At 45.5% G+C, this 27712-nt stretch overlaps 1 protein-coding gene and 1 non-coding gene across 8 annotated transcripts in view; one reads left to right on the top strand and one right to left on the bottom strand.

Annotated features, from left to right (window-relative positions):
- Nucleotides 1-27712, top strand: part of ARFIP1 (ADP ribosylation factor interacting protein 1) — an 84254-nt gene that overhangs the window by 42566 nt on the left and 13976 nt on the right. For all 7 annotated transcript variants that reach the window (XM_056119106.1, XM_056119105.1, XM_056119104.1 and 4 more), the window contains 3 exons: nucleotides 1618-1839; nucleotides 10897-11054; nucleotides 17094-17268. In XM_056119106.1, coding sequence (XP_055975081.1) covers nucleotides 1618-1839; nucleotides 10897-11054; nucleotides 17094-17268 — 555 coding nt within the window. The remainder of the gene's footprint in view (nucleotides 1-1617; nucleotides 1840-10896; nucleotides 11055-17093; nucleotides 17269-27712) is intronic.
- LOC130028499 (U6 spliceosomal RNA) lies at nucleotides 13804-13910 on the bottom strand. The gene has a single exon (XR_008793222.1). It is a non-coding gene; the product is annotated as a U6 spliceosomal RNA (small nuclear RNA).

Below are 27712 nucleotides of genomic sequence, written 5' to 3'. Positions count from 1 at the left end.
CTCCTCTGAAGCCACATGCTTTCTCACAGGGAGAAGGCAAGTGTCACTGGTAGTACTGCATAGCTGCATAGGTATAGATGTACATAAATGCCATCATACGTGTTTAAAGAAGTCTTGGTGGCCCATCGGACAGGAGTTCTCTAATATTTAGTGGCTTTTAAAAAAGGAAGGGCAGATTCACCTTTTACTTCATGGACTATTTTAAGTTTACAACAAATATTCTGTAGCTAAAATTTAGACATTATTAAAGAGTGAATTTGCAAATTTAAAAAAACGCAATACTACCACTACTACAAAATTGCTACCTGATACCTTTTTAGAATATTTTTGCTGTTGTTGTTAAATTTAAGCAATGAGATAACCTATGACTATCCTGAAAAATATTACCGAGTGGTAAAGTTGCTTATCATTTTTTAATCTTATCAAAAATTACAAGGAAACCTATTTCCACGGTCTTTGAAATGAGGTATTTAAGAAAGAAATTAATAAGGGGCTGTGGGTATCGGCGCATGCCCTGTGTGCGCCAGGCCCCGAGCTCAGTTCTTCCTCTGCCTCACCACCAGCACTGATGTGTGGGCCCTGTGCTACAGGGACCGAAACTTGCTCTGGGACCCCGAGAAACAGTGAGGTGGCTCAGAGCCTGGGTCCTGTAAGTATACGGCCTCGAGTTCAGATCCACAGTTTCCCATGTGTGCTGGACACAGTTTTGGTGGCTCTGCTCCCTGGGCCGGACACCTCCGTCCTCCACAGTCCCCGAAGGACATGCAACCCCCACACGCATTGCACCTATAATGCTGAATGAGGGGCTGGGACGATGTCCAGAGGGCAGCCTGGGTACAGCCCTGTGCACCAGGGGCCGTGGCCCCCACGACCCAGAAAGAAAAGTGTGCAGGTGCCGCGGCCAGGCCCTGAGATCCTGGCGAGCACCGTACTGGGGACAGTGGGCCTCGGCCGAGCATGCATTCTGCAGCAGGCACACGACTGAGCACTGCCACCGCAGGGATGTGGGCTGGGGGCACACGGGGCAGCCTCATCCGCCCAGCAGCAGGGCCAGGGGAGTAAAACTCAGTCGGACCCTGCGGGCGGGTCAGTTACTAGACGTGGTGGGCACCTTCCCTTCTAGGTCCTAATACAGCTGCTGCTGATGATGATTTAAAAAAAAAAAAACTCAGAAGAGATTATTTCAGAAAATAGAATAGGGGTGGAGAGATAGTCTAATAGATAGCGCGTTTACCTTGCATGTGACTGACTCGGGTCCAGTCCCCGGCATCCCATATGGTCCCCTGAGCCGCGCCAGAGTAATTCCTGAGTACAGAGCGAGGCGTAACCCCTGAGCATGGCTGGGTGTGGGCCCCTCTCCTAGAAAAGAGACTAGAAGAAGGGTAAAGGGGAGGAAGCCTCCCGTGGTATGAGAGGGGGTCTCCATGGTTCTTCTCTCCCCTAATTTACTTCCAAAGGGACATAAAAGGCTGAGGGCGTGTGTCCGCTGCTTGAAGCCCTCAGTGGCGTGCACTCTGCTTCAGCCGTGGGGCCACTGCAGACTGCTCTGTGTCACTGGTTTTGCTTTGGTAATTTTGTTTTTTCCTCCCTAAACAAAGTGCATCTTTCCACTTCCAGTGCACGAGGCAAATTATCTCCGAGAAGCTAGGCCGTGGCTCCAGAACTGTGGACCTTGAACTCGAAGCTCAGATTGACATATTGAGAGATAACAAGAAGAAGTACGAGAATGTCCTCCGGCTGGCACAGACCTTATCGACCCAGCTCTTCCAGATGGTGCACACACAGCGGCAGCTCGGAGATGCCTTCGCTGACCTGAGTTTGAAGTCCCTGGAGCTCCATGTGAGATCATTTCCCCCCGCTCAGGGTGGGCCGGGCTGACCGTGGCCGTGGACGTCATCTCAGAAGCTACATGCTGCCCTGCTTCTCTGCTCTCGGTGGAGCTGGAGGCCGGGGATGTTCCCTAAAGGAATTCCACCCGATTTTAAGGGCACCCCCCAGATTGCTGTCCCCAGAGAAGGCATCGGCGGGGCAGAGCTGGGCAGGGCTGGGCGCTCGTTTCCTGAGTACAGTATGGCTAGAAATTCTGCATTTTGTAACACATGGTTTTTCTGCATACATCTTCATGCAGAAAAGGCATCCTGAGATTTTTCTCCAATTTCAAGCAGTGCCTTTTGTGTCTTCCCTCCCTACTCTCCCCAGCCTCCCTGCCCCTCGGCCCCAAGCAAGAAGGGCACAGAATTCCTTGCCTCTGTATTTCTGACTTGATGAATTTGATCATTTGGAACAGAAGCTGGGTGTAGGATGCTCGGCCCCAATCCGAGTAGACTTGGAGATCTCGGCCCCGGAAGCCGCGTGGCTTTGTCCCTCTGCCAGTACCTTGATGTGTGCGGAGAGTGGTCTCAGCATGGTGGTGGCTGGTCCTGGAGGTCTTCAGCTGCCAGAGCCCTCCCAGCCCCGACCAGGGCTCTGGCAGCTGAAGACATCCAGGACCAGCCACCACCATGCTGAGACCACTCTCCGCACACATCAAGGTACTGGCAGAGGGTCCAAGCCTACTCGGATTGGGGCCGAGCATCCTACACCCAGATCCTCCAAATTCCAGTAGGCGGGGGTCACACCCACCAAATGACCCCCTGGTGCCGTGTAATCCCATCAACAGCCAAGACTGAGAGACTATAAAAACCAGCTCCCGGAACCGCGCGGCCATGAATGCGTCCGCACGACATCTTATTATGACATCTTATTATCTCATTCCTATTTTGGACAAACTGGCAGGCTATTGAATGTAGCCTGCCCACATGGCAGAGTCTGGCAAACTCCCCGTGGCGTACCCAATATGCCAAATGCCAGTAACAATGATGGGTCTCATTCTCCTAAAGAGCCTTGAATATAATCTCAAGGCTAGGATGAAAGAGACGTTACTGGGGCCTGCTCGAGGCAATCGACGAATAACAGGATGATATGTGATTTGTGATTTGTGATTGGAACAGAAGCTCACCAGCTAAAGTGGCCTACCACCCCCTTTTCAGGATTGCTCAGCACCCCTCCCCCCCCAGCATCTGACTTCTTTAAGCAACCAACAACCCCCCCCCCCCACCGCCCACCCCCCAAAAATCATGCTTGAGGCTGTTATCCCTTCTTAGATCTTCCCAGCACCCTCTCCCCTAGATGGTATCACCCAGTTTGGTTGGGAAACCCTGATTTAGAGGATTGAATTGCTCCCCCCACCCCACCCCCCAGAGGTCCCACACCCATTGGTGCTCAGGGCTGACTCCTGGCCCTACACGCAGGGCTCAAGGGACCATAGAGGATGCCAGAGATTGAACCCAGGTCAGTCACGTGCATGGCAAACACCCTATCCACTCTGCTATCACTCCAGCCCCATGAATCACTGTTATAGTAATAAAAATCTTGAACAAGGCAGGTGTGACTTGAGATAACGTATATCATAACATAGCAGTTTGAAGTAATTGAGCCTCAGATATCATTGTGTCATAAGACAAAACGAACTAAATCATATTTGTGATACTGAGCTGTAATTCTGAGTGCCCCTTGCTTCAATGTAACTGGACATTTTAGACCTGTTAGATTGTGTAACTTATCTAACAACACAGAAAAATAAAAGTTAGCCACATGTGCTTGATGAGGAAACTGAGGCAGTCCAGAGGAGGCCCACTACTTTAAAAATATCAAAGCACCAAAGGTAGGACTGGAACTTGCTCCCTTGCCTGTTTCACCATCATCTCTTACTGTCTCCTAAGTGACATTTTCAGAGAGTCTGTGGCGCAGAGGGAGGTTCCCGAGGTTCAGAGGAAGGTTCCAGGATTTCGGGTGCAGGGCGTGTTGTCAGCGATGCTGTATAATGGCGCTTTGACCAAATGCCAGGTAGAGTTCTGGCTGGCGCATATAAAACTCGCTCTTCTCATGCTCCTACACTACTAGCTAGTAGGTACTTTGATTTTTTTTTTCTGTATGTGAAATCCCCTTTTTTAAAAAAAAAAAAAAGCACAGTAGAACTAAGAGACCCAGGAGAGCTGCCAGGGGTGATGTGCCCCCTCCCACTGGGATGTCCTCCCAGCCCCACGGGTGGCCTCAGCAGTCCCAGATTTGCATCCTTAAGTCCCCACATTGACCTTCCAGCCTGGTTGACAAAGAATTGTCAAGAGGGGCCCGAAGGTCACCTGAGAACTGCTTGGGAGTCACCCCTCCCCCCCCCCAAAAAAAAAGTAATCTAAAACTAAGACATTAGTCCTTAGAATTCAAGTTATTGGACCCAGTTTTAATTTTTTTTAGTTTCTTGCTTCAAGCTTTCCTACTCTGTAAGATTGATGTTTCCTAACTTTTCTTCTTAGGGGACTCAGTGAGAAAATATACTTTATTGTTTTTATTTTTTTAGTATATAAGTTCTTAAGGGTTTTGTAAAAAACAACATTTATTTATTTTGCTTGGTTGGTTTTGAGCCACACCTGGCTGTCCTCAGGGCTTACTCCTGGCCTGCACTCAGCGTTCACTTCCTGCAGCTCAGGGGACCATATGGCATACTGAGGATCAGGCCCAGGTCAGCTACATGCAAGGCAAGCACCTATCCACTGTGCTATCTCTCCAGTACCAGTGTTACTTATTTTTATTTACGTTTTTGTTCTTGAAGCTAAAATTCAGAGCCTTCTAAATATGAAGCACTTGCTGTTCCACCGGGGTCCGTCGCAGGCCCTATTATTATTTTTTAGAATAGAGTAAGAATTTTAATCTTGCAACCACCATGGTTCACTGGAAATCAGATGTAGAGTGAGGCCTTAATATTTTATTTTAGTATCTTAAGAATTATGGTTTCATCATCTTAGGAATCATTTCACTTATTGAGCAACTATTACTTACTCATCAATTAGTTCCAAGTTTGTTAAAAACTCTTAAATAAAGGTAATGAGAAAACAAGAGAATGGCTATAGTGCCTAGAAGAATGGTTCAATAATATCATTAGAAACAGACTTTTTGCTGAGGCTGAAGAAATTGTACAGTGGGTAAAGCATGTGATGAACCTGGAAAGCAAAGCCAGGAATTATTCCTGAACTGCTCTGGGTGTGGCTCCCAAACAAACATTTTTTGTTTGTTTGCATCTGGAGAGATCCTTTCTACAATTTTTTTTTATTTTCATGCAGCACATAAATTGCAAATTTAGAATTTTTCATTTTGTCTATAATAATGCAGAGAAAAAAGTTATAGTTACTAGGCAGAACAAAAGAGAACTGCAGAGACATTACTTACAGCACAGTGACCATATTGAGAATGTATGTGAAACCTTAGGTTTTGGATTGTTGGATGATATCACAATGGATTTCCTTAAATTTAGGCATCAATGAATGCATGTGCGTGCATGCACACACGATATACACACACTTAAGATTTTTTGTCCCTTCTTGGGGGTGGTGACAGCTTCTAGGCTTTGCTCAAGGACCTGCGACCTTCCTGGAGATGCATGGCAAACTAAGCCAAATGCTCAATGCATGGGCCCTGCAATGTTGGGGGTCTCCAGGGCCACACCTACCACTGCACCAGTAGAGCTTTGGGGGGGGTGTCCTGTGATGCTGGGGATGGCGCGATGCCGGGGATTAATCCCTGACCACTGAACTATTTTCCTGGCCTTAATAAATATAGTCTTAGAACATGAAAATTAAATACTGATGTATTGGACGTGTAAGCTATGACGTGCTTTTGTCTCCTGTGATATTTATTCACCAGATTTACTTGACTTGATTTATTAGTGAACAAATGCTGAAGGCAAGCGTGTATGCAGAAGCGATTTGAAGGAAGTAGATGATTTCAAAATAATTTGAGGTGAAGTTAATAAATATAAAAAATGGAAATAGGCTAGGACCTATTGTAGATGTATTCGAAATCTGAATCAGTATTTACAGAACGAATATATTTATATTAGGGTTTTCCATAGAAATAAAACCATGGTTGATAATGTATTTAATAATCTCTCTCTCTCTCACACTCTCTCTCTCTCTCTCTCATGCATGCATGCGCGCGCGCACGCACACACACACACACACACACACACACACACACATGCATGCAGATCACAGACTTACTTTAAGGAACTAGCTCAAACAGAATTTTCATATTCTTAAAGCAGAATTTAAAAATTCCCCAGGTGATCTCAATCTTTCTCTTTTAAGACCTGCAACTGATAGAATGAGTCCCACCCACATTTTGGAAGATGGTCTCCTTAAAATCAACTTTAAATCACTTCTGTAGTGCTTGCATTGCAAAGGTCAATTTATCGCTAAACTCTGTACTTTCGTGGCAGCATCTGTATTGGTGTTTGCCAAACAACCGGAAAGCATAATCAGCTTAGCATACAGAACTAACCATCACAACCCACCCTTTGTCAATTTAACACTTATTCATACTTCAGCTTAAAATGATTCAGTTGTCCCAGCTTAAAATGATTCAGTTGTCCTGTGTGCAGAGGCTTTCTAACTACCCCTGAAGGAGAATACAAAGTGCATTATCAACAGTCACGTTTTCCTTAAACATCAGTGCTCATGTCTGCCACAGGTGACTTGCCCTTGACTGGGGCTTAACATAAATTGCAACCTTGGCATCAACATTACTGTAGTATAACTTAAATACTGTATTGTAAAGTTGATGTAATTTACGTTTCATGGCAAGGACAGAGAGAAAAAAACAGTGACGTTTGCTTGTAACACACAAAATATGCATTTGTGGCAAAATAAGGAGATATTTGTCACGTTTATAGTCTTCATTTTTGCAGGTGGTCATATGCTCACAGCTAGTATTTATGACCCATTCTTTTCCACTAGCTGAAGGGTCAGGCTAAGCCTTGACTAGATCTGCCTAAAATGGGTTGCTGTGGGGTTTTGCTACCATTTTTCACGGAGTCGGACTGCAGTGTCCCAGGGATAGCCTGGCTTCCAGACTTGTCTTCCAAACGTTGATAATCCAGACCCCTGGCAGCCAGCAGGGCACCCTGCTCTCCTCCCTGCTGGTGCTTTTTGAGGAGACCCAGAGAGTACTCTGGGTCATTTTGGGCCTGTTTTGTTTTGGCTAAAGTCTAAGAAGAGTTAGCCGGTGCCTGGTTCAGAGACATTCCCTGTTCTGGTGGTTGTGATGCTTGTTGGCCTTGTGGCATTTGGAAGATGAAGATCGGTTTTCAGATTTATCTGATCCCTTTGTTTCTAGAGAAACAACCAGTATCCCTCAGTGTAAAAGCAAAAACTCCCAACGGAATCTGTTCAGAAAGGGAAATGTTCTGTTTGTGGGAATGCCTATCCCATCAGAACCTTTGTGCATGCCACCTCATGACCGCTTTCTGTAGAACTTGGGAGGGAGTTAGCAGGAAATGGAGGCTCCTGAAACCCACATGTCCAGGACTGATAGAATTGAGACAGGAAGTTCCCAGCTGTCAGACCTCCCAGGCTCCACTACAAGCCTCTGTCACCTGCCTTCTTACCCCAATCCCTGTCCTTCTACAGCGCCTCATCAGCTGGTGTCTCCCTGATCACAATTAGGGAAGTACACCCAGTACACACTACTGTGAGTGGTCAGTGTTTGTGGTTCTGAGTCTGTTACTGTTACTGAGTCTGTTACTAACCTTTGCTGAGAACTTGTATTCCTAAAACTTGCTGGCTTAGGCCCAGTCACAGGCTTTGATGACTGGACCCTCAGGTAACATTTGGAACTCTTCGGTGTAACAGCACCCGGGGCTCAGCTATATCTGGTTAGTGTCTTTGCATCTGCCAGATGTTGCCAGTGAAGTGGGAGCTCCCGAAGGGGGAGAAATTCAAGTTTGTTCTGGCTCTGTAGGGTAGGCGGTTGTATTAGCTTCTTCCTTCAGGCAGATTAGGGCAGCTGCCCTGTTCATGGATTGCCCTCTGATTGTGACTGGTTTGTTATAATGTGTTAATTGTCCTCCAACAAACTGGGAGTACCAAAATAATGTACCAACTAAGCTAAGCTTAGGAGTGCCAGAAAGCATATGTGATTATTTCTGTGTCTGTTTGTAATTCATAGACATATATTCATCCATTTTTTTTTTTCAAATGTGATGTTGTGTTTTGCCTTTTACTACTAGGTCACTTGAATTTACTCTAAAAAAGATTTTAGTCTAGTCAGTTAAGTTTCCCAGTTGTGCAGTAAGATCCTAAGTTTTCATGAGATTATAGGTGAGACTCACATTCATAAAACAGAACCATGCAGTTTACTCCTCTGCTTTGAACTTAGGTCTGTTGTCCTCCCTGTTAATGAAGGATTCCAGGTTCTGCCATATAGCAGTTTAATCTCTGTTTTATCTTTCTGCTCCGATTGTTTCGGAGGAGGGGCTCCCAAGGGATTCTCAGCCACCCGGGCCGAGGGCGGGTGTAGCGCAGGTCCTGTGGTGTCCTGGATCACACCGTGATGCTGGGCCCTCAAGGCCACACTGCTCAGGGGACCATGTTGTGCTAGAAATCGAACCTGGGCTGGGCTTATGCCAGGCACCACCCTAACCACTGTACTGTCTCCTGGTGTGGCCTTTTTAAATATCTCAAAAGCAAAACAACAAAAAGCAGCCCTCGGGCAACCTGGGTTCAATCTTTAGCACAACATATGATCCGCCAGCCAGGACTGCTCCCCTGAGCACTGCTGTGGTGCTCCAAACACCATCACCAGCCCCCAAGGGAAAAAACCCCGCCTGCTACTTTGTATGGATCTTCCCATGGTTAAAGTAGGACTCCGAGCATTTTAAATGTTAGTAATATGAATATCACTTTGAGAACTCTTAAAAGGGAACGATGTTACATGTATGTATGTATCTGCCAGTGCTTGCAAATGTAATGGTCACTGTCACTGTCCTCCTATTGTTCATCGATTTGCTTGAGTGGGCCCAGTAACATTGTGAGACTTGTTACTATGTTTGGCATATAGAATACATCACTGGTAGCTTGCCAGGCTTTGCTGTGCGGGCAAGATACTCTTGGTAGCTTGCCAGGCTCTCTGAGAGGGGCATAGGAATTGAACTCGGGTCGGCCATGTTGGCCCCGTGCAAGGCAAACACCCTACGCGCTGTGCTATCACTCCAGCCCAATGTAATGGTGCAAACATTAATATACATGTAATGATAATGTAATTATATATACACACTTGGCTATATGGTAAATAGAAAAATATTTTTATGAGCTATTTAATCCAACTTTTATATTTTTCTTCCTCTATTGACTTAATTTTTGTTGCCCACACCCATTAGTTCTCAGGGCTTTCTCCTGGCTCTGCACTCAGGGATTTCTTCTGGGGTGCTCAAAGGACCATATATGAAGCCAGTGATGAAACCCAAGTTGACCACATTCAAGACACGGCAAGCACCCTACCCACGATTCTATCATCTCCAGCCCTTAACTTTCAGTCTTCCCTTTTTCCTCTCAGTGAATACCAATAAGTGTTTCCAAATATTTTTCCTGTAATTGTTCTATTTCCAGTAACATTTTATCTTTCTTTTATTTCGTTTTTACATTGTACATTAATATTACTTCTAATACTTATTTTTGTTTTGGGGACACACCTAGTGGTGCTCAGGGAATACTTCTGACTCAGTGGTCATTCCTGATGACACTTCCGTCTTTTTTGACCCATTGACCCAGTTTCTGTTTCTCGCCTATGTATTCTTTTATGTATCTGCCAGTGTTTGCAAATCAGCATCTAAGAACTTTGAAGACTGTATCCAGAGTAAAGAGTTCCGTAGCTCTTTCTTAAATAGAAACAGATTTTGGCATACGAAAGACAATTTTACTTTCCTGCTGTTTATTGAATATTTCATCTCTTGGAAATTGAACGAGAGCTGTAGCAGCTCCAGGATTTATTTGCGTTCTTCTAAGATTTTGGTTAACTTAGTATTGCATTATTTTTTTTTCAGCTGGAATTTTAAAAGAGCCTTACAATTTTAATACACTTTAAAATTCTCAGGTTGAGGGGCTGGATCGATAGCACAGCGTGTAGGGCATTTGCCTTGCACACGGCTTACCCAGGTTCAGTTCCCAGCATCCCATACAGTCCCTTGAGCACCGTCAGGAGTAATTCCTGAGTACATGGGCCAGGAGTAACACCCCTGTGCATCACCGGGTACAACCCAAAAAGCAAAAAAATAAAATGAATAAAATTCTCAGGTTGAATGATACATCTATATGACTCAATTTTTAATTTGGCCTAAGGTGCTCTGGATTCATCGATTAATCAGAAGTGAACTAGAAAGTTTTCACAGCTGAGATTTAGAATTGGTTTTGTTACATCTGAAGGAGTCATGTATAATGTCCGCTAAGCCCAGACTGAGTTTACTCGAAGAGAATGAACTAAAGCGGGTGTTGAGTGATCCTTCCTCAGCCGTGTGCCAACACAGACCTGTGCTTTGGAGTCAGCTCACCACGGAGTTTACAAAGACATGTGTATTGTTAATATTTATCCTTTGATGAGGTCCCATCGAACCCCCGCATGGCTATCTGTTTTATGACTGGACATTCTAGCCAATTGTTACCTAATTTGGCTGTGAAGGCTACAGTTTCTCTGATTGATAACCTGCTATATTTTTCTTTCCAACAGCTGTGCTTACAGTATAATAGAAACAAAATGTAGAAATGAAAATATTCTTTCTGGTACAAAGTAGTTTAACCTAGAATTATTTGATTTTCACTCTCCATTTGAGTTGCTGACAGTTTCAGTTTCCTGGACACTTTGAGGCATTGGGGGTGGAGTGAGGGACTATATTTTGTGAGTTTTAGACCCCCTACGACAAAAAGAAAGATTGCGAATTTCTAAATCAAATATTTTTTCAGCATATATTCTTGAAAATGTAGTCATATTTACTGATTTATCAGAGGATAAGTGGAGTTGATTTCTTTGCTGTAGGAGGAATTTGGCTATAACGCAGATACCCAGAAGCTGCTGGCTAAAAACGGAGAGACACTTCTTGGAGCCATTAATTTTTTCATCGCTAGTGTGAACACTTTGGTGAATAAAACCATTGAAGATACATTAATGACTGTGAAACAGTATGAAAGTGCCAGGTAGGTATCATTTTTCACTGTATTATCTATTTTACAGGCAGTAAGTAACTGTGAAAGTTTTTTCACTGCAAACAAGAAAAACCGATTCTCACTAGTGTGGGCAGAATGTGAATATAATAGAAGGTTTTTAGTGAGCCTGCAAGCTCACCAAAGTCAGAACAGATTATTGAATAGGCAGGAACCAACATCACGATAATGCCCAGAAGACTTTAATTAGGGCCCCGATGCTGAGGACCTCTGGTGGTTACTGACTGGGCTGCGACTCCCATGAACCATGTCCAAATGACCCTTAGTACTTGGCACCATCCCTAAAAGTTTCTGACGGAGTCTTGATGGTGGGCCCAAACCATACCTGCACAAGGGAAGCCCACCACACTCTTGTTCCTTGGAAGAGGACACGGGGCTGTGGGCTCTACCACAGATTCCTGTGCTCTGTCATCTGGACAAAGCCCACCTTTGCCCCCTTCTTTGCATCATCGTCCAGCTTCTACAGCAGTGTCTCGCTTCCTGCTCCTCTCTTTGATGTTTTGGTTTGGGACCACAACTGGCTACGTTCAGAGCTCACACCTGGCTCTGTGCTCAGGAATCACTTCTGGCATGGCTTGGGGGACCATTTGGGATGCCGGGGATCACACCTGGACCAGCCACATGCAGAGCCAGAGCCTTACCCACGGCGCTATCTCTCTTGCCCTTTCAATTTCTCTTGTCTGTAAACCCATATCTACCGCCATGATTATATTTTAGTTGTGGATAGCAGCTCTGATTCTCTGTTAATGATTATAGCTATATAGATAATCTTCAAAGTCCTGTGCATAAATATTTGTCTTATATTTTATAGTTGGCTTATAATGTGGTGTTTTCATGCGTTCTGTGTATGTGTACACAGTATCTTATAGGCACCCACTTAGGTAAACACTGTACATATGAATAAATGTTTCAATATCTAACGTGCAGGAGACCCGTCACAGCCATTTCTGTTTTAGGCCCAGCCCCCTCTTGTTTATTCTACTCCCCTTTGAGTTTTTTGCCCTCTAAACCTTTTGAAATCCTTATTTTCTGTTAGACTTATAATAGCACAGTTCAAGACGAGCACAATTGCTACCTTTCAAAGCTGCACTTTATTTACTTTTTGGCCTCTTGCCTTATTTTAATGATGTGAGAAAAGTTGTTGAGAAATGAAACTCATTTCTTTGCGTTTGCATGCTTGTTCTCAAGTATGTCTTTCCCTATGCTGTGCCGGAGTAAAAGTGCACATCACTTGGAAAGTTAGCTTTTGATCCTGTCACAAGAATGGATCGTCTGCCCTGTGTTGGTTGTAATTCTCAGTGTAGTGTCAACGTATGATATTCTTCTTTTCCTGAAAATGAAGGTCAGTCAACTCTAGTTGCCTTGCAGAAGGTTGGTACCTTCTTTTAAACTTGATTTTTTTGCTTTTCCTTATTGTTTCAATTGTTTACTAATGTGTTGAAATCAGAAGGTGTAAGATAGAATTTTAAGTAACTTAGCAATCGATAACCCTCAATAGCATCCCCAGCATTTGTTTCCCTAGTCTTAAGTTTAGATTTTCTCAGGAGCATTGTTTATATTGTTCAAAGGATTTTAATGTATATTTTCATTTTTATGAGTATTATTCATTTGCTTTCCAAATCTGCTCCTTACTCGAAATATACTAATTTGTTTGTAATGAGTATTGTTCTTTTATCTCTTTCTCTGTGTGTTGGGCTAGAGGCCCGGGGGGGTTATCCTAGGCAGGGTACAGGGGCTCAGGGGTCACTCTGGCAGTCCTCGGCCAATCCTGGTGGACAGGTTGATACTTGGCCAAGTGGTGCTGGTGGCCACCAGACCACTCTGGGGTGCTTAGGAGAGCAGGGGTGTCACATGGTGCTGGGGTTTGAACTTGGGTCCTGTCAGTCATGTACCCTTGACCTCTGATCTAGCTCCCCAGTCCCTATTTTTATTTGTCTTAAGCATTCCCATTTTCTAATCTTTTGGACTGTTTCCAATATTGGTGATTTTTGGAGAGGAAAATTCTTTGGCTCTCAAAGTACTCCCACCACATCCCAGTTGAGAACCAAACAAATTTAATTTCTTTTTCTTCACTTTGTAATAGTTCACCTATCCTGAGATACCTGAGTATTATTTGTTTCTAACATGCTTTTATTTATTTTTTTGTTTCTAACATTCTTTTTAAAAAAATACTAATGTACATTAAAGAAAGACAAGTTTATCAATCTCACAGCCATCCCGGCCCAGCTGGGTTCGATTCCTCCGCCCCTCTCGGAGAGGCCGGCAAGCTACCAAGAGTATCTCGCCCGCATGGCAAAGCCTGGCAAGCTACCGTGACGTATTCGATATGCCAAACACAGTAACAAGTCTCACGATGGAGACGTTGCTGGGCCCGCTCGAGCAAATCGATGAATAACGGGAGGACCGTGACCGTCACCCGTTCACGTCCAAAACATATTTAGTTGGTGGAGAAGAAGAGTCTCTAGAATAATATTGGGGTTTGTTGTCATTGTTTTGTGTGTTGTTTTTCTTATTTGGGGTCCACATTGGTGATGCTCAAGGCTGACTCCTGGCTCCGTGCCCAGGGCCACTCCCAGGGGGCTCAGGGGACCATATGTAGTGGCAGGGATCAAGCTCAGGTTGTTCGTTACAAGGCAAGGGCCCTACCCTCTGTACTGTCATTTCAGAGCAGTGTTGCTCTGCCTTTTTCCAGCCCTGTCCCCGTTCCAGTCTTTTTTTTTTTTTTAATATGGAACAAGTCACGAATTTGCATGTCATCCTTACTCAGGGGCGTGCTAACTTTCTCTGTATTCTTCCAGTTTTAGTGTATGTGCTTGCCAAAGCGAGCACCCGTCCCAATCTTATTTCCTTCTGTGCCCCCACCTCCCCAGTCTCATGTCCCTTATTGATGTGGTCTTCACCTGTGTCTGTTTGGAATCCTGAGGGGGCCAACAGGAACCGAAGGGCCTCGTGGAACAACACTGCCCTGGACGTTAGCTGGCCACTCTCGGGATCTGGGTCAGAGCCCAGATGAGACTCCCACACGCTCCTCTTTTCTGCTTTTAACCAGTAGGATTTTATTGGAATTAAGTACAGATGTTCACATCTATTTTCTTTTTAATATTGCATTACCTCCTAATGAGAAATCTGACCTAACTCATCCTGTTATATAAGGTCTGAATTTATGCTACGTGCAGGTTTGTTTGGAACAAAATCATAAATCAAGTTCTGTGTTCTTGGCAGCTGGAAACCTCTGAGCACTTTGCAACCCAACAACAATAAAGGCCTCGCCCCATAACCTGGCCTTCATAAAAAATTACAATCAGCGACTTTATTCATTACACTTAGCTTGGAGGTTGGCCGTTCTGTGCCACTTATGAACTAGCTGCAGTCCGACTACTAAAATACTACCTATTTGCAGATACATTGCTACTCAACTTTCTTCAGCAGCTAAATTTTCCCCTCTCAAAACCAGAATTCACTGGCCCATAGGGAAGGCCAGTCTGCTGGGTCAGCACAAGAGGCCCCACTTACAGTGGCGTCTGGCTGACCCTTCCTGCTCCCTCTCTGCACTGTAGGCAAGACAGCCCACTGGTGCTCAGTGGGAGCAGAACTGTGCTCAGAGGCTAGAGAAGGACCTTAGTAATCACAGTAAATCACTCTTAGGACTGTTTGTTGTTCTCTTTTTCTTTTTTGTGTCTTAACTGTTTTTTAGTATGTCTGCTGCTGATTGACCCTCTAAATTGGCCCTAATAATGAGCACTCTAAGATACTTGTTGTTACCAGTTGTCTGAAGAACATCTAATGTATGTAAACATGGGATATTTGTATAGACATGCTTCCTGTGTATCAGTGAAAAGCTGAAGGAAGAAGAACTAAATCTAGCTCAAGACACTGGAGCCATGAAGGGCCATTCAGTTTGACTCTGAGACCGTGGCCATGTGACCAAAGTCATGATTCCTGCATCTTTTATTTTTTTTTTCCCTGCCTTTTGGATCACACCCGGAAATACGCAGAGGTCACTCCTGGCTCTGCACTCAGGAATCACTCCTGGCGGTGCTCAGGGGACCATATGGGATGCTGGGAATCAAACCCAGATCGGCCACGTGCAAGGCAAACACACCCTACCCTCTGTGCTATCGCTCCAGCCCCGTGACTCCTGCATCTTGTCCATCTGTCTTCTCTTAAAAGGCCCTCCCGTTGATCGTCGATTTGCTCGAGCGGGCCCAGTAACATCTCCATTGGAGACTTTGTTGTTACTGTGTCTGGCATATCGAATACTCTCGGTAGCTTGCCGGGCTCTCTGAGAGGGGCGGAGGAATGGAACTCGGGTCGGCCATGTTGGCCGCTTGTAAGGCAAATGCCCTACCCACTGTGCTATCGCTCCAGCCCTGTCTTCTCTTAGCACCTGCCATTGTTCCCGTTCAGTAACCTGCTTCTGTTTACTCCACACACCCTCTTCTAATGCGTATCTTGCTTCTGAATTCTGAATCTTCTGCTCCAGTTCCTGCACTACCATCAGAGCAATATTTCTCTTCCTGTGTGTGAGCAGACAGAAATCCTGTCACTTTCTAGACCAGCAGTCTTCATGACTTGTCTCTTACCTGCTGGATTAAAGTGGATACCATTAGCATGGCCTCTCCGATCCTGCTTAGTACATTCACCCCACTTGAACTCAGTGGCTCATATTTGAGTGTGGTTTAATGCAGATTAAACTCCACATGGGCATCACCATGTAGCCCCCGGTCCTGCCTTCCCATATGCCTCCAGTTCCATTGTCGAGATGTCTGACGTGCTCACTTCCCAGATGTGTTGGAAATGTGCTCACAGAAATGGGCCTTGTTCATTTTGATCTCTTCCTAATGAGGAGTTTCCTGCTTCACTTCACCTGGTTTCACCAAATTTTTCGGGGCATGGGGAAGGGGAGGCTTTTGGGAGGGTTCTGGGGCCACTCCCGAGGATGCTCGCTCAACCTGTCCAGCCAGGTGAACGCAGAGACCCGCAGATGTGTTACTACTCAAGCCCTGACTGCTGCCGACCTCTCGGACCAGCCTGCTTTGTGCTTCTGTTGCCACTTGCTCCCGGGGCAGTGTCACCCATGGGGCGGATGGGGTGGGGGGGCTACTGTGCTCTTGATATTCGAATCAAGAGCCTTGATTAAGGCGCCCACCTCTGTGATGCTTATTATTTATTTTTTTTATTAGTGAATCACCATGAGGTACAGTTACAGACTTATAAACTTCCATGCTTGCATTTCAGTCATACAATGGTCGAGTATCCATCCCTCCACCAGTGCCCATTTTCCGTGTGCTTATTCTTTACCGTGCTAGCGGTCACTTAGCTCTTTAGCTGAATACAGACCAGTTTAGACTGCCAACGCCACTGTTGCCTGTGCTGGCAACTGGCCATGGCAGAGGGGCCGTGGGGTGTGCTGGTGGGAGAGCTGCAGCAGCCTGTGTCCATAGAGGATTAGGGCAGGCATCTTCAGAAGCACAGGCTCCTAAGTGCTCTGTAATAGATCCTCTTGCCACATTCTAAATACTGCAGAAATCCGTCCCCATTTGTACTATCTCATTTATTGGTGCTGGGAACGGGGGAGGGCATACCCAATAGTGTTCAGGGCTTACTCCTGGCTCTGTGTTCAGGGATTATTGCTGGCCATGTTCAGGGAACCATACGTGATCATGTCAGAGTCAGCCACGTGCAAGACAAGCACCAGCTTTACTGTATCAATAACAGCTGATTCACGTGGGAGGCTGGTTCCTACCCTCAATCTTGATACGTTAGATTGTTTTCAGATGTTGGAACTTTCATTTGTCCAGTACTTTGGGGGGAATGGTTGATGAGATATTAAGAAGCAAGTTGTGTTGAATGGCTGTTTTGTGTTAAAGAAATAATGTGATTTTTACACATGTACACTATAATGAGAATTTCTATAGGATACTGTGTAATAGGAGACGGTAGGATATTTGCCAGTCACCTCGTGACTGTCTCTTACTGTTCCGGTAGAACATTTCACAACTCTCTCTCCAGGATCGAATATGACGCCTACCGCACTGATTTGGAAGAACTGAATCTTGGACCACGAGATGCAAACACACTGCCAAAGATTGAGCAGTCACAGCTTCTGTTCCAGGCACATAAGGAAAAATATGACAAAATGCGCAAGGATGTCTCTATCAAGTTGAAATTTTTAGAAGAAAATAAGGTAAATTTATTGGGGTGGGGGGGTGTATAGGTTTGGGTGTGTGTGATGTGTGTTGCCAGGAATAGAACCCATGGCCTTACACATGCAAGACCTGAGATACAATTCCAGCCACTCAATTCATTCTCGACCTTCTAAAATCTTTCTGGGGACTTTAAAAAATAAAATCATCATAATGATAAATAGAAAGGCTTTTGTTTTGATTGCTGTCTTTCATTGCAGTTGCATAAAAGAATTCCCTGTAAAATAGATGAGTTTTTTCAAGAACACAAAATTTATTTTCATTCCTGTCATAAAAGTCATCCTCAACTCAACGCACCTAGTCTTTGAGAGGTCACAGCTGGCAAAAGTCTTTGTTCAACTGTTGGTGTTCAACATAGTGTTGGTATTAAGTGCTTTAAAGGGTGAAATACTGATAGTCTGTACTCTATAATGTGAACCTTTTTAACTAATGGTACAGATTTCTGGGCGGGAAAAGACAGCAGCATTCCCTCCCAGGAACTGACAAATGAGGAATGACTAAAAGGTTCCTGTGCAGGCCTGCGTTAGCAGCACCTAGGAGGAATAAGCCAGGTTATTTTTACATGGCATGGACTCGACCGTTGACTAGGCCCAGGAGGGCTGAGATAGACCTGCCAGAGACTTCCCTGGGCTCTGGGTTCACGCAGTAACATGCTTCTGAGGTTTAAGGAAAGGGCAGGTTTCCCACCGGTAACTTTCTTCCTTACTCAGCTGCACCAGCAGGGAGCATGCTACAAGATGGGCAGTACCAGGGGTGGGGAGGGGAGGGCCTGACACACTCAGGGACCGTGTTGTCCATGGCCCCTTCCGTGCTTCTCGCTCCTCTGAGGTCATGAGAGTCTTCATCTCCGATTACTTGTTAATACCTTCTTGTTGTCCTTAACATTTCCATAGTGACTCTGGCCACTTGAGAAGTTGGAGAACAAATCATTTCCCTGGGATGTACCAATGCTTGTGCAGTCAATTGTATTTTAGCTACAATGATTGAGAACTATTCACCATGAAATACTGCCATGGCAATAAAGGGAACCAGCACAATTATTAAATTGACCAACATCGTTGAAACAAGAGCACAGTGCAGGGCCAGAGAGAGAGTACAGCAGGTAGGGCACTTGTCTTGCATGCAGCCAACCCAGGTTTGATCCCCAGCATCCCAAGTGGTCCCCCCAAACCCTGCCAGGAGTAATTCCTGAGTGCAGAGCCAAGACTAAGCCCTGAGCATTGCCAGGTATGGCCCCAAAACAAAAGAACACATTGTGGCCTTTCAGCATTCTTTGACTGAGCAACTAAGCTGGGGTTCCTTATAAATATATATGTATGTGTATTACGCATATACTCATGTTACATATATGGCATGTGTATATGTATGTATTACATTCATAATATACATATATTTTAGTTACACAGTTGAATCTTTTGATGGATATGGATGTCACACGTAGATATAAAAGCATATCTTCAACATTCTCTAATGGATTATCACCAAGCAGTATAGTGCTGAATGAGTGCTAGCATTCTATGTGCTCTATGCTAACTAATTAGAAGAGAAAGAAATTATTGTAACATAGATTCAGGACTTCTGCAAATAGAAAAAGTGACTTTAGGAAATATTTTAAATGTTGTTTGTATTCTTTGGGCATGTTACGGTATTGTACTCTTAGTTATACAATTATGGATAATGTTTTTAGTACATCTTTCTCCATCTTCTGTGAAAGGTAGGGTTGGGTGGTCAGCTATTCCCCGTGTGCTCAGGAGCTAGTCCTGGCAGTACTTATGGGGGGGGACCATACGTGGTGCTGAGGATTTCAGCTGCAGGCAAGGCGGCTGCCTTAACCCTTGTGCTACTTCTCCAGCCTCTGTGAAAGGTTTTATTTATTATTTCTAGGTTGTTGACAAGACTCAGTATTCTTAAATTATGCCTAAGTATAACTGCAAATGAGCAGATTACCCGGGATAAACTCTAGCCATGATCCTTACAGATTGCCACTCTCTCACTGTACCTATTTTTGAAATTTGGTGATAGATCTGCAAACTTATGACATGAACTGGGAAAGATGTGTTGTTGTTAGTTACTATGCATTTTTAACATATATTCTCCCTTCATAACAGCCTTCATACTTTCATCCTCCATAAGTGTTTGATGCCTTACATGCTAGTGAACAGAGGAGTCAAAGTCCCTGCCCAGCCAGATGCTTTCATTGTGCTGGTGACTGAGTTCGTTTTTGCATCGTTTGCACCCTGCCCTTCCTTGTTTCCTGCTCCGTTCCTCATGTGTCAGGAAGCAGCTTGACTTGCCTGTGTTCAGGAGAACATCTTCCAGTTCTGGGAATGTCAAAATCCCTATCTGAGCTGGGAGAAAAGGCTGGGAAATGACCCATCTGAATCTAGACTCCTCACTGCCTACGGTAACCTTGGGTTGCATGTGGAAACAGCACGGTGTTAATGTAAGAGAGGAAAAGAAAGTCGAGGTAGCAGGTTCAAAAATCACTCTCCTGTACCCCTGCCCGTTTGGGTTTCGTATTTTGGTTGCCTTCTGCTCGAAACAATCTAGTCAGATAACTAACTTGGATCACCTCTTGCAAAAAAAAATAATAATAATAAAAAAATTTTAAAATCCTGCGTTAGAGTATGAAAACCTAAGTTCCAGACGCCCTTCTCAGTATGTATACCCTCCCTTGCAGTGTGAGTGAAAATTGTTGTGCCTTTTGTGCAGTGTGAGCTATTGTTCCCCAGAGTCTGTGAGATTCTTTCTGTGTGCAGGTATGTGGCTAAGAAAAGGGGTTAGGAGATCTTGGGAAGTTACCAAAAAATAACATATTTTTTACAGTCTTTCTAGCAATCCTTCATCTAGCTTGATATCTTTTCTGTCAGGAGGGGAGAGCAGGTCTGTTACTTCAGTGGTTGCTACTCCCTGTGTGTCGCTTTACGTAGCAGTTACGGAAGCCTGTACTGCATCCGATCCCTTGCCGGTTCTTCTGAGTCACTGACACATGCCAGGAGATAGAGCAGCACTGTTGAGTCGCACTTTTTCCAAGTGAAGATTCTCTGCGTCTGCAATTTCAGCCCCTGGCCGGCTGCAGCTGTCCATCACAGGAAGCATAGGCCAGTTCCTTACCTCCTGTACCTTCTCTCCGGCCCAGTTTTTAGTTAGATTTGTTGGCAAGAAAACATGCAAAGCAGAGAATCAAGCTGTGTGAGCAGTGAGGGATCTTTATTCGCCAGAGGCGAGGAGGACCCACATGGGCCCGTGCCTCGCTGCTGATTCCAGAAGGAAAGGAAACTGTGCCTTCAGTGCCACGGGCAACCTCGTTTGGCTTCAGGGGGGTGAGGAACAGGGTGGGAATCTGTGATTTAGTCCATCCCTTTTCTTGACCAAGGTAGAAACACCACCAGAGGTTAGTGCTGAGGGCGTGGCCTCAGGATGCACAGGGTCCTGTTGGAGATCAAGGACTGGAAGCCGTTGTTTTGAGAATGACCTTGTCCTCACATTTTCTATCCCTTGTTTCTTTTTATAGTTTGTCTTTCTTTCTTTCTTTCTTTCTTTCTTTCTTTCTTTTTTAAAAACATTATCTTTATGTTCATGGATTTTCTATTCTTGGACCATCCCAAGAAATTAGTCTACTAATTCAACTACAAACTTAATTTTCTTTTTTTAAGTCTCTTAAAATAACTCTTTAAACCTATAAAGAGATAACGTTGCCGCTGTTGTGGGCACTTAGAGAGCTGTCACTTGGATGAAGACAGATCTCTGCGGAAACCTTTCTTTGTTTTGTGACTGTTATTGAGAGATTTTTAACCCTTTTATTTTTAATTACTTTAACAAAGGGAGGAAAAAGCAAACCTTTAGGACTGGGAACTGCTTGTCATGGATGTTTCCTTTCTTGGCAGATTGAAACGCCTCAAATCTGGGAGGTTTATTCTTTAGTTAAACTACAGCTGAAGCCAGAGATTCACTTAGTATGTGAATTTTAACAAAATGGAGTCTTCCTATGTCTTAAATATCATTTGTCAATTTTTTTTAAAATAACGTATCTCAAACATTAGTGACTCTGCTGCTTTGGGGCTTGAAGGTGTCCTGAAGACTCCTGCCTTTTGTAAAGCAAGCAGTTTCTCAGCTTATTTTTTCCCTTCTCTCATCATGGCTTTTGGAGTCTCTCCCTGTACTGACACTTCAGAAGGGAGGGGTCTGATACCCAAACCACTGAAATCATTCATGAAGACAAAGCAAATGAACCAGCCCAGAGAAGTTAAGGGTTGGATTCTGTATTAGAAACCAGGAGCCCTGCGTGGTCAGGGATGGTTGGGGATGTTGACACGTCCATCCCCTTTCTCTTGTCCTGCAGAGTAACTGGACGGAAAGCATCATCAGATATCTTTATTTGTAGTTAGATGGGAAGAGAGTCTCAGCGAATTTATTGATTACTCTGTAACCCACACGTCCTAGAATTGTGCTTCCTGGCCCTTCTGGGACTGCGCAGACAAGCTGGCCACTCTGTGGACAGGAGGCCACCATGTCCCCACCTGCTGGCCTGTGGCTACTCCAGGATTCTCGTTTGATTGGCCCGAGAGTGTCGTGGAACCGAACCCTCCCGCTCACATAACTAGTCATTGAGTAAAGGACTGAGAATGTGGGTCGAGAGTGATAGGTTTTAGTGACCAGGCCTTGTAAGAATGTTTTTGTTTCATTCTTAGCAAAATGTTCACTTCATTCCTTACAAAGATACGTATCAAAGGGATAGGGAGATGGATTGAATTCTTGGCTATGTTTTAGGAAACTGCACCTAAGTTTAACCTCTGTCTCTCAGTTAAAACAAAAAATATGGGGTAAAGAGATAGCACAGTGGGTAGGGCGCTTGTCCTACCCTGGGACCCCATGTGGTCCCCCAAGCCCTGCCCAAGTGCTCCCTAAGCACAGAGCCAGGAGTAAGCATGGAGCACAGCTCAGAGTGGTCCAGAAACCAAAAGATAAAAGGAATAAGTCTGTTCAATACTCATACTCCTGCGTGTGTGCATGCATTAATGCTTGATTTGTTATTTGCCCTTCATGAAAAGCTTTAGTTCCTCAGTTATTTACCATATTTGTTCTTTCTCCCCCCCCCCCCCCCATACTCTGGGCTTCTTTTTAACATAAACAGTTCTTATTAATCTCTGATTCTCTCCTTGTTTTCCAAAAAACACTGAGTTGCATAGCAGTAAGAACAGAGTCAATTAGACCCTTCTAAAGTTTCCCCTTTCATCAATATTTCTCCTTCTCCAAACCTTAAATAATGAAACTTGAGCTCGTTGGTGGCTTCAGGCAGTTTATTTACCTTTTATTGTCCCTTTTAAGGTTCAAAACAAAACAGACTGCTTTGGTCAGCAGAAAGAAAACAGACCCCGCTGGTGCTTGGTGTGAGACTAGGTGACAGCCCTCCAGCCCCTGAGCCGGGCAGTGGTGTGAAAAGCTTGTGCCTGTTCAGAGAGCAGGTTCTCCTTTTTCCCACAGTGCTGCAGGAAGGAGCGGGCCACTGCCGTGGGGTGGCAGGGTCACGCCTCAGCACCTCACTGTTTGCTTTAGCAAAGGCAGAGCATACTCAGGAATACTTCTGTTGTCTGCACGGAAAGAGAAGCAGAATAGGAGAGAAAAATACACAGATCAGTGTGAATAGCTCCTGGTGTGAAAAATAAAAATGGGGCTAGAGAGCTGAGGAGTCCAAGGACCAGAGTACATACTCTGCATGCAGACACCCCCCCCACACACACACACACCCCGTCCACATGTTCGCCTGACCACGGAGCCAAAGGTAGCTCCTGAGCGGTGCCAGATGTGTCCCCAAAACCCAAACACAGAAAAATTTTTTGTGTGACTTGCAATCACATCAAACATTTAAAAAAACGTCTAAGGGGTTTGGAGAGATAGTACAGCAGGAAAGGCACTTGTCTTGTAAGCCACCAACCCGGGTTCAATCCCTGGCACCCCATTGGGTCCCCCAAGCCCTACCAGGAGTGATCCTTGAACACAGAACCCGGAGCATGCAAAGCTTCTGGGTGTGACCCAAAGGAAAGTGATTTAAGATAAATAATTGCATTTAAGATGACGATAATGACAGGGCTTCCCTGCTCTAGGGATAATTTAATGTGTACGTGATAAGACCCTTCTCAGGGTTACTCATGTATTAGGAGAAAAAAAATACCCTGAATATGTCAGAAGATTAAAGTAGACTTGAATTTAAATTAGGTAAAGGCCCTCCCGTTGATCGTCGATTTGCTCGAGCGGGCCCAGTAACATCGCCATTGGAGACTTTGTTGTTACTGTGTCTGGCATATCGAATACTCTCGGTAGCTTGCCGGGCTCTCCGAGAGGGGCGGAGGAATTGAACTCGGGTCGGCCATGTTGGCCACTTGTAAGGCGAACACCTTACCGCTGTGCTATCGCTCCTTGGGGGCTGGAGCAATAGCACAGCGGGTAGGGTGTTTGCCTTGCACGCGGCTAACCCGGGTTCAATTCCCAGTGTCCCATATGGTCCCCTGAGCATCGCCAGGGGTAATTCCTGAGAGCAGAGCCAGGAGTGACCCCTGTGCATTGCTGATGTGACCCAAAAAGCAAAAAAAAAAAGGGGGGGCTCTCAATCTTATTATAATCATGTTTTTTAGAAAGATAAAACATGTTTTCATTTTATGATACGTTAACTAATAAGCTATAGCACTGTCCTCCTGTTGTTCATCGATTTGCTGGAGCGGGCCCAGTAACGTCTCCATTGTGAGACTTGTTACTGTGTTTGGCATATTGAATACGTCATGGATAACTTGCTAGGCTTTGCCGTGTGGGCCAGATACTCTCGGTAGCTTGCCAGGCTCTCTGAGAGGGGCGGAGGAATCGAACTACGGTCAGCTGGGTCGGCCACGTGCAAGGCAAACGCTCTACCCACTGTGCTATCACTCCAGCCCAACTAATAAGCTGTAATTATTAAATAAAGTGATTTTTTTTAGTTTGTTTTGTAAGCCAGATAAGATTGGGATTCCCTGCTCTAGCATATCTGTTGAATTTTTTGTTTTGCGGGCACCATCACTAAGGGTTGCTCCTGGCCTGACTCAGGCAACCATATGCAGTGCCAAGGGTTTAATCTGGAAAAGCAAGCACCTTACCCCTTGTCCAATCTTTTCGGCCTAATAGGTGTTGTTATTATTGGGACTTGTTGGTTGGTTTTTCTTTGTTTTTTTTTCCATTACATTTCAGGGCTGGAGCGATAGCACAGCGGTAGGGCATTTGCCTTGCGAGTGACTGGATATGCCGAGCTGGGTTCGATTCCTCCACCCCTCTCGGAGAGCCCGGCAAGCTACTGAGAGTATCTCGCCCGCACGGCAAAGCCTGGCAAGCTATCCGTGATGTATTCGATATGCCAAACACAGTAACAACGAGTCTCACAATGGAGACGTTGCTGGGCCCACTCGAGCAAATCGATGAACAACGGAGGACAGTTCATGCCTGAAAAGGATGAAAAGTAGGGTCGGGAGATTAAAATTAGGAGGCAGAGCTCATGCAGAGCGTGTGCAAGGTCCTGAGTTTGGTCCCCGACACCAAGTTCACACCCCTCTGCTGACCCTGAGCATCACTTGGAAGCCCCCCCTGTGCTGGCAGAATTGCTAGAAAGTGCTCAGGACGCCCTGATTTAAGGGAGGGAGGAAATCTTAGGCACTTATTGGGCTCTATCTCAGATACATAATATAGTTCACACTTCACTTGATCACTTGACTTCCCATTAATCGTCAATTTGCTCGCGCGGGCGCCGGTAACGTCTCCATTTGTCCCTGTCGTGTGCTAGTGTAGCCCAATGAGCTAATATAGTTAATCACAGTATTTTTTCTTCTCAAAAATTCTAGGCATTTGGCAACCGGAGAGATCAGGAGATAAGGCAGTTACCTTGCATGTAGCCAACCTCAGTTCAATTCCCGGCACCACAGGGTCCCCCAAGGCCTGCCAGGAGTGGTACCCGGTTATTATCAAAATCCATGTACCACCTCACTGCCAATAACAAGCAGTTAAAATCTTAAGTTGTCTCTTAGGTTGAGGAAAAGACTGGCTTTAACTGAACCATGTTCTATATATAGTCATAATACAATTAAGCATCTTACACTGTAATTTCTAAGTTTAGTAAGCTGCTCCTTTTTCTGCTAAAGTCTCACAGACTTTTTTTTTTCTTCCTTTTTGGGTAACACCTGGCGATGTATAGGGGTTACTCCTGGCTCTACAGTCAGTAATTACCCCTGGTGGTACTCAGGGGACCATATGGGATGCTGGGAATTGAACCCGGGTCAGTCACGTGCAAGGTAAACGCCCTACCCGCTGTGCTATTGCTCCAGCCCCTCACAGACTTATTTTGTGTGGATTTCATTGCGAATTTAATTTCTGAAGAAAAATTCAGTGAACCCAAATGGTGAGGTCAGAGAAAGAGAAAGCGTAGAGAATGAGGAGTCTGGAAGGAAGTAAACACATTTATGTAACATGAGACAAGTCAGCCTGTAGTCTCCGAGGCTCCGGGCTCTTGCTTTATGAATACATACCATAATAGGAAATACTCAGAGCCTGCGCCGTTTTTGTGAAATACACTGTGAATATTTGGTGAAGCTTGGAGAGAAGAGGTACTCTTTATTAAAATTTCTCAGAGGAAAGATAAAACCTGTGAATTTAAAACAAGGAAATCAGTCACCACAATTTTAAGGAAGCTGCTAATAATTACCAAGAGCCAGCCAGAGGCCTAGCAGACCAGGCCCATATTTCCTTGCAGCAGGCCCGGGTTTTATCCACCAAGCCCAGGAGCACAGCACTGGGAGTGGGGCGGGGCCCAAACCAAGCTCACCTAGTATGTTGCAGAAACAGATGAGTTCCTGAAATGCCTTTTCCCCTCATGTAGAAAGAAACAAACCCCGAGGGATGGAGAGACAGTACAGGGATAAAGGCACTTGCCTGGCATGCTGCCAACACCCCCCCCCCCGCGCCCCCCCCCCCAATTCAGACCCTAGTTCCACCTAGGACCCCCTGAGCATAGAGCCAGGAGGTAAGCCCTGAGCACTGCTGGGTGGGGTCCCAAAAGCAAACAAGCAAAGCAAAATAAAACATTCCTGCCAGTGACTTACTGTCATCCTTATTTCTGTGACGGAGGCAGGCATCGCAGTATTCCCTGGGAGGTGCTTGTAGGCGAGGTGATCCAGGTAAAAGAGCATGGTTTGCTTCCCACTCGGGGCGGGCCTGCGTCCGCTATTAGCATGTGAAGGGATGCTCGGGCACCTTGGTGTCATGCCAGGTGATTCCCTGCGTTCAGTTAGGTGTCCGATTCTGTCACCTCGCAGCTTTATTTCCAGGCCTAGTTCCTGCGTGTATGCCATCGTGGGATTTGCTATAACGTCATGCTGTTACTGTCTTTTGTCATCCATTTAGTAGAGGCCACGGGTATAGACTGTTTGCTGGAAGGGTGTTGCTGACAACTGAGCCAAAGTAGAAACCAATTCTAACACCTGAGGTCTTCTGGGAGCCTCATACAGGAAACAGTCTTGGTCCAGTCGCACCCAAAGAGGTTTATGTGTGTGTGCGCATGCATGAGTGCACATACATGAAAGTTGGACTTTGGCCGGTGCTCTTAGAGAGGCGCACGGTCATTTTAGACCGGTCAGGAGCGGAGGTGGCTGATGCCTTTGCAGGTGTGAGGCCTTGGGTTTGACCCCTGTACCACATGGCCTGCTGCCCTCCTGGGTGTGGTCCCTGTAAGCAGAAAGAGTGGACCGGGCTTCCTTAGGGAGAGTGATGTTAAGCATTAACTTACTCAGAGGAAAACCTTGCAGGGAGGAGCAGCAAGTAACTGCCCCAGGCAGGAAGGGGCTGGTGCGTGGAGCAGTGCCAGAGGCCGTGTGACTGGTTCATAGAGAATGTGACAAAGTCACAGAAGACCGGAGCTCTGCAGGAGCCAGACCCTGCGGGTTGTGTTGGCCACAGTAAGGGAAAGAAAGTGCGGTGTGAGGGAGAGTAGATTGTTCAGGCTGGTTTTGTTTGTTTGTTTGTCTTTTGGATCACACCCAGTGGCGCTCAACAGGTTTCTCCCAGCTCTGTGCTCAGGGGACCCGTCCAGGGGCTGGGACTGCACAGAGCACTCTCAGCCGCTGGGCTCGCCCTGGTTCCTGTAACTCGTGTCTAAGGGCCAGAATGATAGTACTGTGGGCAGGGACGTTATTTGTGCTCTGCTGACCCGGGTTGTATCAATAACCACATCATCACACCGCCAGGGAGTGGTCCCTGAGGGCAGAGCCAGGAGTAAGCCCCCGGCACTGCTGGAGGTGGCCCAGAAGCAAACAGAAAAGAGGGAGAAAAAGAAATGAGACAGAAGCTAACTCTTTATAAACCGTTTAGCCGAACACACTGTCATGCCTCGATGTGGACATCAAAGCTGTGCCGACA

This window comes from Sorex fumeus, unplaced genomic scaffold (genome assembly GCF_029834395.1).
Source record: "Sorex fumeus unplaced genomic scaffold, SorFum_2.1 ptg000039l, whole genome shotgun sequence".
Classification (NCBI taxonomy): Eukaryota; Metazoa; Chordata; class Mammalia; order Eulipotyphla; family Soricidae; genus Sorex; species Sorex fumeus.
This window is presented reverse-complemented; position numbering and strand designations above follow the sequence as displayed.